Raw genomic sequence first — 13657 nt, forward strand, 5'->3', positions numbered from 1 at the left:
CCAGGGAACGCATTTCCACTGCTCCGGAGTCCAATAGCGGCGAGCTTTACACCCCTCCAGCCAACGCTTGGCATTGAGCATGGTGATCTTAGACTTGTGAGGCTGCTCGATCATGGAAAACCATTTCATGAAGCTCCCGAGGAACAGTTATTGTGCTGACGTTACTCCGCGATTCAGCGCCCGGGCGGCTCCGTTCTGTGAGCTTGTGTGGTCTATCACTTCGCTGCTAAGTCGTTGTTGCTCCTAGACGTTTCCACTTCACAATAACAGCACTTACAGTTGACCGGGGCAGCTCTAGCAGGGCAGACATTTGGCGAACTAACTTGTTGGAAAGGTGGCATCCTATGACAGTGGCACATTGAAAGTCACTGAGCTCGCCTCCTGAGTGGCGCAGAGGTCTAAGGCACTGCATCGCAGTGCTTGAGGCCTCACTACAAACCCGGGTTCGATCCCAGGCTGTGTCACAGCCGGCCATGACCAGGAGACTCACGAGGCGGAGCACAAATGGTCCAGCATCGTCCAGGTTAGGCGAGGGGTTGGCAGGCCGGGATTTCCTTGTCCTATTGCGCTCTAGTGACTCCTTGTGATGGGCCGGGCGCCTGCAAGCTGATTTCGGTCACCAGTTGGACAGTATTTCCTCCGACACATTGGTGCGGCTGGAGTCCGGGTTAATCGAGCAGTGTGTCAAGAAGCAGTGCAGCTTGGCAAGATCGTGTTTTGGAGGATGCATGGCTCTTGACCTTCGTCTCTCCTGACTCCATACGGGAGTTGCAGCGATGGGAAACGACTGTAACTACCAAATGGATATCACAAAAAAGGGGTAAAAGTACAACAACAACAACGACAAAAATGGAGCCAGCTACATTTCCTAATGTTTTCCTTGAAGTTAATGCATTTTACTGAAGAAAAGTTGGCAACACCAAGAAAAGAACCAGAGGAAAAGTAGCTAGACATTAGTCAAAGCGCTGGCTCCTGAATGAATGCCGTTTGTGAATTCTCATCTGAATTGAAAAGCGCAACTGAAGCACAAAATGAGTCTGATGCCGAGCAGAAACTACAATAAGAAGCATTTTAGAGCTGCGTTTACAAAACGCAACAAGATATTTATTATGTGAAAAACGCAGACCCTTGCAGTACTCTACAATAGAGCAGAGTTCAGTAAAGAAAATGTGAGTATAGTTCAGTAGAGTAGAGTTCAGAACAGTACACAACAGAGCACACTAGAGTTGAGTACACAAATGTACTGTATTGTACTGAACTCTACTGTACTGTACTGAACTCTACTGTACTGTACTGAACTCTACTGTATTGTACTGAACTCTACTGTACTGTACTGAACTCTACTCTACTGTACTGAACTCTACTGTATTGTACTGAACTCTACTCTACTGTACTGAACTCTACTGTACTGTACTGAACTCTACTGTACTGTACTGTGCTGAACTCTACTGTACTGTACTGAACTCTACTGTATTGTACTGAACTCTACTGTACTGTGCTGAACTCTACTGTATTGTACTGAACTCTACTGTACTGTACTGTGCTGAACTCTACTGTATTGTACTGAACTCTACTCTACTGTACTGAACTCTACTGTACTGTGCTGAACTCTACTGTATTGTACTGAACTCTACTCTACTGTACTGTGCTGAACTCTACTGTACTGTACTGTGCTGAACTCTACTGTATTGTACTGAACTCTACTGTATTGTACTGAACTCTACTGTACTGTACTGAACTCTACTGTACTGTGCTGAACTCTACTGTACTGTACTGAACTCTACTGCACTGTGCGGTGTTGTTCTCTACTGTACTGTGCTGAACTCTACTGTACTGTACTGAACTCTACTGTACTGTGCGGTGTTGTTCTCTACTGTACTGTACTGAACTCTACTGTACTGTACTGAACTCTACTGTACTGTGCTGAACTCTACTGTACTGTACTGAACTCTACTGCACTGTGCGGTGTTGTTCTCTACTGTACTGTGCTGAACTCTACTGTACTGTACTGAACTCTACTGCACTGTGCGGTGTTGTTCTCTACTGTACTGTACTGAAGACTACTGTACTGTACTGAACTCTACTGTACTGTGCTGAACTCTACTGTACTGTACTGAACTCTACTGCACTGTGCGGTGTTGTTCTCTACTGTACTGTACTGAAGACTACTGTACTGTACTGAACTCTACTGTACTGTGCTGAACTCTACTGCACTGTACTGAACTCTACTGCACTGTACTGAACTCTACTGCACTGTACTGAACTCTACTGTACTGTGCTGAACTCTACTGTACTGTACTGAACTCTACTGTATTGTGCGGTGTTGTTCTCTACTGTACTGTACTGAACTCTACTGTACTGTGCTGAACTCTACTGTACTGTGCTGAACTCTACTGTACTGTGCGGTGTTGTTCTCTACTGTACTCTACCGTGCTGTACTTTGATGTCCAAACTTATGAAACATAGACGTCTATGATTGGTTCAGATTTGGTCAGGTCTGGACCAACCAAATATGGATTGGGGGCAAAGCTCATTAAAATCATAACCAGTGTGTAGAATAATACCCAAACATGCAAAGGAGGATATTGCATATGTATACCTTTGTGTACCTATTTAGGATACATCACTGTGAAGAGAATGACATACCTATCCATAATTATGCATTTCTTTTCTAAGGTAACAATGATGAAATTCCGTCATCGCAATTCCGTTAGCGGTTGTAAATCCACTTCACTTACTGTAGTTCAATAACCAAAATAGATTTGTTTAAAGTCAATGTGTCGTGTCAAAGCAGAGTTTTTGTAAATGTGGGAGATTTTACTAAAATTCTGTTACCAAACTTTGCATCTGTACAATATTTCCAGTAAATGTGTTTTTGAAAAATGTTATGCATAAATTGTTAAAAGTAGGCCTTGTTAAACTTTGAAATCAATGGTTTTGAGTGTAGGTGCTATTCCGTTACCATGGAATTCCACAGAGAGAGGAGAGACAGAGAGGAATCAAAGATAGGGAGGGACAGTAAAGAGAGTGGGAAGAGAGAGTGACCGATAGAGAGGGAGTGCGAGGGCCAGCAGGTGCTGTATGTTGTGTTGTGTAGTGCTTTGCTGGTTAAGCATTAAGGGGATTTTACCTGTCATTCCCCTGAGCACCACACATCCTGACAAAACACAGATCCACCGATCTGGGGCGTGTAATGAAACAAAACAGCGTCTCAACACACTAGAGAGACTGGCTGCCACAGGCATTAGCAGACACACAGGATACACAGGAGGTATATTATACAGAGACAGACACACAGGAGATATATTATACAGAGACAGACACACAGGAGATATATTATACAGAGACAGACACACAGGAGATATATTATACAGAGACAGACACACAGGAGATATATTATACAGAGACAGACACACAGGAGATATCCTATACAGAGACAGACACACAGGAGATATCCTATACAGAGACAGACACACAGGAGATATATTATACAGAGACAGACACACAGGAGATATATTATACAGAGACAGACACACAGGAGATATCCTATACAGAGACAGACACACAGGAGATATCCTATACAGAGACAGACACACAGGAGATATCCTATACAGAGACAAACACACAGGAGATACATTTTACAGATAGACACACACACACAGGAGTAAAGATAGTGAGAAATATACAGCATGGTTAGAAGGGAGCACAGCACATTATACAAGTAGAGATAGGAGGAAAACACTAAGGGACATGTAGTGACTAAGGAGGGAGAGAGTAGGCCTAATGAAAACATGAGACAAGCACACCAAGGCACGTACAGTATGACATGACCTGCTGAAAAAATGAAGCTGAGGATATTAAATACCTCCAAGTGTTTCATATTGTGCATTTTCTATCACACACACATTCAGTGACCTGGTGCTGAGCCCAAGGAGCCCATTAATGTGGTTAGATCACAGGTTCCCTCCTTTCCCCCTCTCCATCATTTCTAGCCCAGAACCTGCCTCTGTCTGAGGAAGGCAGTGATAGCAGGGCTCCAGACTAATGTCTTGTAATCTTTACTAAATCACTCAGTCGGATTTCCTCTCCGAGGTGAGTAAGCTGTGACGAGCGTGTTAAAGCCGGGAGGAAAAGTCAATTAAGAAATGAAAAATGAAATAGGTGGAGAAGAGGAGGGAAGAGGCCATGTCACACATTGCCGTGAGATAATGGTGCTTGTTTACCTCAGTGATTTACACTACCCGCCTGGTGAGTAGAACACCAGAAGATGGTGGGGGAAGGAGGCTGACGTGGAGGAAAAGAGAGGCTGCAGCCTGAGCAGAGATGCCGTGTCAGACCAAAGACGAGTCAATGGAGCAAGTGAAACGTTGCATCTCTATAAACCCCCGTTACATTTTAACTGGCTCAAAATGCTGAGTGTGTCATGTGTCAGCTACGCTGCAGACCAGAGATTATAGTCCGCTACTGGCCTTTCACAGCCACTACCAGCTTTTTTCGACCAAGCCCTGACTTTGGTACAACTAGGCTGGGAAACGGGGATCATTGAACATCATTGGGGTCAAATTAGCGAGTGACATTGGTCAAGTGGGTATCGACTCACCCTTTAGGGATAACTAGTCATCCCTGCTTTTGAAAAGGGCAACAAAATCGATTGCATAGTCCACAACAACTGATCAGTGCATGTTGTGATGCCTGTGAAGTGAGTCATTCTGGCTTAAACGTGCATCCATCTACAACTTGTCATGTAATCAATGCTGCGTAGTCATACTACAGTCATACTTATAGGCCTGCACAGTATGCATGTCTGACACAGTAATACCATGAAAACATAACACAAACAAGAAAAAGGGAACTGACTGCTGCTCAGAGCAGATGAAGTATCCATGATTGGAACACTGCATGTTTCAATGGTACAAATTGACCGCAGCCACATAGAGAATTATGTCTGTTACATCTCTCTAAAACAGGGTGACACAGCTGCAACCTACTGGAGCACTGACACAGAACATTGCTTCCCCTCTTTGACTCTAGAATAATGAGAAAGGGGGGATGGGATGAAGGGAGTGGGAGTGAGCCTAGACATAGTGATGCATGCAATGCCTCCACCTCAGTGCTGCTGAGCCAATGATGTTTTGCAAATCATGGTGGTACATCAGAGTGGGAGACATCAAAGGTACGGTAAGAACCTCCAGGTATGGAGAAGACACATAATTGGCATGTTAGGGGCTACTGCTTTAATTTAGAACCCCTTTAAAATGCAGACAGGCAGACAGACAGCTTCTACACATGCAGGCAGGCACAAACAAAGCCTCCAGCCAGACACACACAGAGAGCTCTGCCTGGCAGAGAGGAGATGAGGGGGGCATTACTCTGGCTTTCTTTTGTGGGGAACCTGTGCGCTCCACTGCCTCTGTGCTCAGATGTCGACAGGCTACCGTTACATCAGACAGCAGTCACCTTCCAACATAATGACTATTAATAGAGGGAAGACTGAGGGGACAGAGTTCTTTCCTTTCACCATCAGCACAAACAGGAGTGGGACTTTGGCTCCCTTGTCTCAGTTTCCACTAACCCCTCACTCACTGGCAAAAGGACAACAGGGCTCTTTGTGTGTGAAGGTGTGGCCATATGCATGTTATAGAATGGTTAAGATGTGTTTGGTGTCCACCAGGCCCCATCCCCTCTGACTCCTTCAGACACTAGGCCTACTACTGGTAGTTAGCCTACATTTTGGCCTGATGGGAGAGGTACTTGTTTCCTCCAGTGAGGTCAAAACAAACATTTGAGACTTTAAATAATTGTAGGTTGAAGTGACACATTTTTATATATATATATACTCTATATAGCACATGAGCTGTCTCTGCCCTTGACAAAACCCTGCTAGCATGAACCCCATAAACTGAGTGGCTTAAAAACCCCTACGCTGGTTTTAGGAGCCAATTACACTCCCTTTCTACAGCAAACAAAATTGTCAACATTTTTAACTCTGATGTTTCTGGATGGACCTCATTTGGAGGACCTCAGAGGAATATTCCCACTTTCTGTTAAATAATTAAGCACAGTAAAATTGGGTTGGGTGAACAACAGTTGTTACATGTAACTCCCCCACCCTCCTCCTCCATTGTTACCCTCTGTCCTCCTGTTCAGAAGGCTGCCCAGCCCCCATAGGAAACTTGATTCCGATTCAGGAAGCACCTGAGCCACAGGTGTTATTAGTATAAGCAGCACACAGGTGGCACCTGTTTACTGTGGGGAGAGAAGATGCTTGCATTCTACACGTCAATGTTTGTTTGCTCCCAGGGACAACATACAGTGGAGTGCATTTCTGTTAAATTCTAAATGCAATCATCTGGGTGTGTATTATATGTAGCTAACTAAATAATTTGGGTGGCAGAGAAGAACTGTGGTGACAGGGAGACTAGTTATTGAGCTAGCTATCTTGCTAACAAATTATATTTGTGCTAACAGTAGCAAGCTAGCTGGCCAAATAATTATTTAATTATTTTGCTAGCCCAACATTAAACTGAATACATGATCATTTATTCCTACTAGACTAAGTTCCAGTATCAACAAAGACTTGACACGTATACCTAGCTACACAGTAAATCAACGACAGTTGAAATCACAGTGTTAAAAAAATGTGGGTTCAATTGACTCTACTGGGATTTAGCTTAACCCTCGAGAGAGTGATATGCTCTCTGGAGTTAGTGTTGATAGCTGGAGTTGATGGGGATGGAGTACTTTTAACTCCATTTAGAGTAACCAGAGACAGGGAGTTCAATCTATGGAGTTATCCGCAGATGTGGGAGGTTATATTTCCCAGCATGCTCTGTTGCAGGTTGATTTACAAATTGTTTGTTTCAATATCTGTGTTTTCACATGTACATTGATCGTTTTTTTATGTCATGCTACACAAAGTTAAGACATATAATTTTTTCTAGCAATCGTTAGTGAGATAGTTGTTCCAGTTGACATGGTGTAGGTAGTCTCCATATACTCTATTTTCTTCACTACTATGTACGTAAATTCACTCTGGCTATCTACTACGATTTCAGAGCAATCTCATCTGAATGTGCCAGACCGCAGAATAACTGATGAATTTAAGAACGGTAAAATTCAACATGTGTTGCGCGGTGTCAGTTAAGTATTTTTTAAAGTAATTCAATTGTTGCCAGCAGCACAGTTACAGTCACTAACGCTCTAGATAACATGAAAGCAGCCAAACCAGTTCTGCTAGGGCAAGTTAAATAGTCAGAGTGAGCTGTTCTCTCATTTGTGTCTGTGTGTAGCTAGCAAGCTATCCAACTTTAGCCAGTTAGCTTGGGTGCTTGACTGCCGTTGTGAGTGACAGAATGTTCAGATCAACTTTACTCTTCCGCCAGAGCGTCCAGTGTGCGCTCTGAACGCTCCGAGAGCGAAATGCTCTGAATTTCTGAACAGACAATCTGACAAAACTCTGAATTTACAAACGACCCTGAGCACACTGACACACTGGAGGCAATTTACGAATGCACCCTATGACAGGCATTCTAAATACAAGTTGTGGGTGATGTAAAAGTGCTGGATATCTTCCTGTTAGTGGGATTCCAAAAGAGATTGGATATCACATTGCAAAATTCCATAATGTGACACATTAAGAAATATTCAAATAAGACTTTGTACCCTTATAACACAAAATGGGTGTGGGACCATTAAATTAGACTCCATAGGAGTTTAATTAACTCTTGCGATTTTACTGTGTAGCATTATATGCAAAACCTGGTTAGAGCTAACCATTTCTAGCTAGCTTCAGTGACAGCTAGCTCATGCCAGCTGAGCCACTTGCATTCTGTCATTCTGTACAGTAGGTACATGATTTGAACATTCTAAATAACACATAACATGTTTTTTAAAAGAGTGATTTCATTGCTTAGCTAAGTTTAAAGGGCTTGGCATAATGTCATGTATTACCTAGCTAGCTATCTGTGAGAATAGCACCCACTGAACAGTTTCAACACAAGTTACATGATGGGGTTTGTCTTAAATTGATGTCAAGAAGTTGGCACAACTGTCTCTGTACTGTAGCTGTCATCATCATTCGTGTTCGTTTAACACTTGCAGTTGCAATACCAGACCATGTAGTTAGCCTGTAATTATGGCTTATACAAATATATTGTAATATTATTACACATGCTGATACTGTTATTACACTGTAATTAGCTCCGCTACTAGTGTCAGCGTGTTTACCTGTAATACGACAGAAGGCCATTGCTGAGGACGAACCATCGGCGTTGATACCCTTTCAAATAGTTAGTCCATTTAAAAAGCCAGCCTTTGTACGTATCCGACCCCGGCGCTAGGGCCCCTGTAGGAGTGGATGCCGAACCCTTTCCCTGGTCGCTCATCCTCAGCTCCGCTGCAGATTGCGGTGTGCAGCCGGATAAACAAGGGACCGCGCAAACGAATAACACTATCCTGCTCTCCCCATATATACACCTACCGCCGATGAGTGCGGGGGAGGGTCCAGACCAGAGAGAGCGAGATAAACACTAGGCGTCCCTTTCACATTACACTGGAAACAGGGGAAGGTTGAAAACTGATGCGAAGGAGGAACTGGTTGTCACTAGTTACCACAGCCACAAAGTCGTAAACCCCGCCCATTTCTTCAATTTCTTCAATTTTAAAATACAAAACAAAAAGGAAAAGCATGCGAAGTAATTTAAGGGCATTCGTCACACCTGTAACATGGGCAATCATAGAATCAAAATCCTGTATGGCCACGTCGTTAAGAGCTGTCATATGCTCTCCCCTACGTTCAATATTCGAAATGCACATTTCTTTAAATAACGTTACTTAAAAGCCGAGATTGGTCCCAAAAATGTACAAATGATTTCCACAGGTAGGCCTACCATCTCACACCATATTGAAGAATATCTTCAAAACCAACCCCAAATGCAAAAGGGTGTCTATCAGCTGTGTATTCAAAAAAATCAATTGCTGGCAGTCCATGCCTACAATCACGGAGATCAACTATGGAACAGGATTTTAAACACCTTTTTTTTATCCCTTCTATATGTACCAGGCATGTTGCTATACACGTTAAAGTGATACACAGAAGTCACTACACAAATACCAAGCTGGCTAAATTCTACTCCCAAGTTGACCCCAAATGTGAACAATGCCAACATAACACTGCAACTCATGCACATACACGGAGTGTACAAAACATTAGGAACACCTGCTCTTCCCATGCCATGGATAGACTAACCAGTTGAATCCAGGTGAAATGAATCATCCTTTATTGATATCACTTGTTAAATCCACTTCAATCAGTGTACATGAAGGGGAGGAGACAGGTTTAAGAAGGACTTGTAAGCCTTGAGACAATTGAGACATGGATTGTGTATGTGTGCCATTCAGAGGGTGAATGGGCAAGGCAAAAGATTGAAGTGCCTTTGAATGGGGTATGGTAGTAGGTGCCAGGTGCACCGGTATGAGTGCGTCAAGAACTGCACTGCTGCTGGGTTTTTCACGCTCAACAGTTTCCTGGGTGTTGTGTATCAAAAATGGTCCACCAGCCAAATAACATCCAGTCAACTTGACAGAACTGTGGGATACATTGGAGTCAACATGGGCCAGCATTGATGCAACTCAATATTACAGTATGAAGGTGTTCCTGATGTTTTATACAATAAGTGTATGTTCTGGTTGTACCCGAAACGAAAAGGCTATTGGGATGGTATTTTTAATGCAACATCCAATATAACACAAGTATCTATACTGAACAAAAATATAAACTTGTAAAATGTTAGTCCCATGTTTCATGAGCTGAAATGAAAGATCCCAGAAATGTTCCATATGCACAAAAAACTTATTTCTAAGCTTATTCCACACCTGACAGGTGTGGAATATCAAGAAGCTGTTTAAACAGCATGATTGTTACACAGGTGCACTTTGTGCTGGAGACAATAAAAGGCCATTCTAAAATGTCCAGTTTATTAACACAATGCCACAGATGTCTCAAGATTTGAGGGAGTGTACAATTGGCATGCTGACTGCAGGAATGACCACCAGAGCTATTGTCAGATAATTTAATGTTAATTTCTCTACCATAAGCCGCCTCCAACGTCATTTTAGAGAATTTGACAGTACGTCCAACCGGCCACATAACCACAGACCATGTGTAACCACGCCAGCCCAGGACCTCCACATCCGGCTTCATCACCTGCTGGATCGGCTGAGACCAGCCACTCCGACAGTTGATGAAACTGAGGAGTATTTCTGTCTGTAATAAAGCCCTTCTGTGGAGAAAAACTCATTCTGATTGGCTGGGCCTGGCTCCCTAGTGGCTGGGCCTGGCTTCCAAATGGCTGAGCCTAAACCCTCCCAGGCCCCCCCATGGCTGCGCCCCTGCCCAGTCATGTGAAATCCATAGATTCGGGCCTAATGAATCTATTTCAATTGACTGATTTCCTCATATGAACTGTATCTCAGTATATAAAAAAAATAGTTGTATGTTGAGTTTATATTTTTGTTCGGTATGTATGTCCTGATCGACTGATAGCTACCTTTGGGACAACCACTGGTAGTTCTGGAATAGCAAAGACAGTATAAAAAGGAAAAAGATCTCTATCTATTACTGTTTTTTTAAATACTAATGCTCTGCCATAAGGGACTATCCTTTTTTCCCTTTCCTTTCTTGTATACTAATCCACCTTGATATACAAATCAGTTAGTATCTAACTATTTCTGTTGATATTTTACATTGTTTATACTGTATATATATACATTTTATTTGATCACAAGGTCATACAAAGGTACAAAAATGTATATGAAGAGCTTACATTTTTTTATTTATATATATATATATATATATATATATATATATATATATATATATATATATATATATATATGTAAGCTCTTCATATACATTTTTGTACCTTTGTATGACCTTGTGATCAAATAAAATGTATTTGTATTTTTGAGGGGGATAAATATTGACATACTGAATATTTTTGCAATAACTGATAAATTGGGAACATTACAGAGGCTAATGTCGTAACAATGTCGTGTGTAATTGTGGGCTATTCTTTGGGTGCTGAAATCAGTGACCATCGAGTACATAAAACATCCTCCATTCAGACAGCAAAGGCATTTGTTTCCTCCTTATCTAGTTTTAATGCCGTGGTTCTGAAAAAAAACGGGGAACATATGCGTACTGTCTTAATAAAGCACGAAAACGAATTAGCATTTAAAAAATCGCCATAAAAATTTGCAGTTTGAGATATCTGTTTTTTGCATTGGAGGCATCTCAATCCACTCAAACAGTTCGGGCTACACACAAAGTTAAGACTCAAGAACATGTACATGTCGATTTTGCTCTAGGATGCCCACAGGCCTCACAAGACTTGTCTGAAGCTCAGTTGAAAAAAATGAATTGAAATACAGTATATATGGAGACCGTTTAGTGCCAAAAATAAGGGGTTAAATACATATGTCAAGCCTCCCGAGTGGTGGAGCGGTCTAAGTGCTTGAGGCATTACTACAGCCCTGGGTTCGATCCCAGGCTGTGTCCCAGCCGGCTGTGACCGGGAGACCCATGAGGCGGCACACAATTGGCCCAGCATCATCCGGGTTAGGGGATGGTTTGGCCGGCCGGGATTTCCTTGTCCCATCTTGCCTTAGTGACTCTTTGTAGCTGGCCGGGCACCTACAAGCTGACTCCGGTCGCCAGTTGGACAGTTCTTCCTCGGACATATTGGTGCGGCTGGCTTCCAGGTTAAGCGAGCAGTGTGTCAAGAAGCAGTGCGGCTTGGCAAGCTTGTGTTTTGAAGGACACATGGCTCTCGACCTTCGCCTCACCCGAGTCCGTAGGGGAGTTGCAGCGATGGGACAATACTGTATCTACCAATTGGATATCACGAAAAAGTAAAAGTACAACAACAACAACAACAACAAAATATTTTTATAATACATGTCAAAAAAATAACAAATGTTTCCTGATCTTTCTTATACCTCTCAGATATATGACGGACACTTCAGAACAAACTTCCTTTGTTTTTTGTTGTTGTTCAATGTAGTGAATCTGTTATTCAAAGTGTTTGTATGGGCTAATAGCATAAGGCCAAATTTCATCAAAACGTTTTTTTTTAAATATTTTTGGGGATACTTCAAGGGGCATTAAAATTCAGAACCAAATAGAAAAATTATCTTGGTATGACCTAAAAATGGTCCTTATAGGTTAGTAGAACCGGTTTAGACAGGGTTTAGACTATTATGGGTTGCTCTTGCTGTACACAACATCCAGAAGTGGTGTAAAATTGTGTTTTATTAAGACAGTACGTTATATTTTCGGCTGCCCCCACATTAAATTGAGTTAAAGAGAAAACAGACACCTTTGCAGCCTGATAGGAGGATGTATTATGTATGAACTAGTCGCATGGGGACACAAGTCTATTCCGGCTGGGGTGATCACTTTGACACATAGAGGTAAGAAATGATGTCAGGAAGAACTACGCCCTCTAGGGGTGTCGGCGCAATAGCAAGTGTGTTATTTGCTTTGAACTTCATTACTGTGGTTTCTTTTTTACATTTAACATGCAAAATTAGAATCTACACAGATGCTGACATTTGGCAGATGAAGGTAGAATGTGTTTATAGATTTGTCCATCATCTGGCGAATAATTTAGAATTGTTTGGTTTCTAAATCAAGTTTAAGCAATCCTATTTGACCTTGGGAAATTTTTGTACTATAAGCCCTGGCCTATTGCTGCTTTCAAGACAACTCGTAACTCAGAAACTCTGACTTGAAAATTTGTTGTAGAAAGATAGTTTCCCACTTGGAAAGTATCAGAATTAACCAATAGAAAGCTCTATGCAAATAACTTACTTGTCATGAATGCACCATATGTAAACTCAGCAAAAAAAGAAACGTCCCTTTTTCAGGACCCTGTCTTTCAAAGATAATTTGTAAAAATCCAAATAACTTCACAGATCTTCATTGTAAAGGGTTTAAACACTGTTTCCCATCCTTGTTCAATGAACCATAAACAATGAATGAACATGACCTGTGGAACGGACATTAAGACAGTAACAGCTTACAGACGGTAAGCAATTAAGGTCACAGTTATGAAAACTTAGGACACTAATGAGGCCTTTCTATTGACTCTTAAAAACACCAAAAAAAAGATGGCTAGGGTCCCTGCTCGTCTGCATGAACATGCCTTAGGCATGCTGCAAGGAGGCATGAGGACTGCAGATGTGGCCAGGGCAATAAATTGCAATGTCCGTACTGTGAGATGCCTAAGACAGCTCTACAGGGAGACAGGATGGACAGCTGATCGTCCTCGCAGTGGCAGAACACGTGTAACAACACCTGCACAGGATCGGTGCATCTGAACATCACACCTGCGGGACAAGTACAGGATGGCAATAACAACTACCCTAGTTACACCAGGAACGCACAATCCCTCCATCAGTGCTCAGACTGTCTGCAATAGGCTGAGAGAGGCTGGACTGAGGGCTTGTATGCATGTTGTAAGGCAGGTCCTCACCAGACATCACCGGAAACAACGTTGCCTATGGGCACAGGCCCACCGTCGCTGGACCAGACAGAGCTGGCAAAAAGTGCTCTTCACTGATGAGTCGCGGTTTTGTCTCACCAGGGGTGATGGTC

The 13657-nt window shown here is 42.5% G+C and overlaps 1 protein-coding gene across 2 annotated transcripts in view; it reads right to left on the reverse strand.

Moving 5' to 3' along the window:
- The window catches only part of LOC129853631 (oxysterol-binding protein 2-like), an 84569-nt gene extending 75965 nt beyond the window's left edge, over nucleotides 1–8604 (reverse strand). The window contains exon 1 of one of the 2 annotated variants that reach the window (XM_055919886.1): nucleotides 8227–8604. In XM_055919886.1, the coding sequence (XP_055775861.1) occupies nucleotides 8227–8384 (158 nt within the window). In that variant the 5' untranslated portion in view covers nucleotides 8385–8604. The remainder of the gene's footprint in view (nucleotides 1–8226) is intronic. The other variant, XM_055919887.1, reaches the window with a different exon arrangement.
- Nucleotides 8605–13657: the final 5053 nt, after the last annotated feature.

The sequence above is a fragment of the Salvelinus fontinalis genome, chromosome 4 (assembly GCF_029448725.1).
Source record: "Salvelinus fontinalis isolate EN_2023a chromosome 4, ASM2944872v1, whole genome shotgun sequence".
In the NCBI taxonomy this organism is placed as follows: domain Eukaryota; kingdom Metazoa; phylum Chordata; class Actinopteri; order Salmoniformes; family Salmonidae; genus Salvelinus; species Salvelinus fontinalis.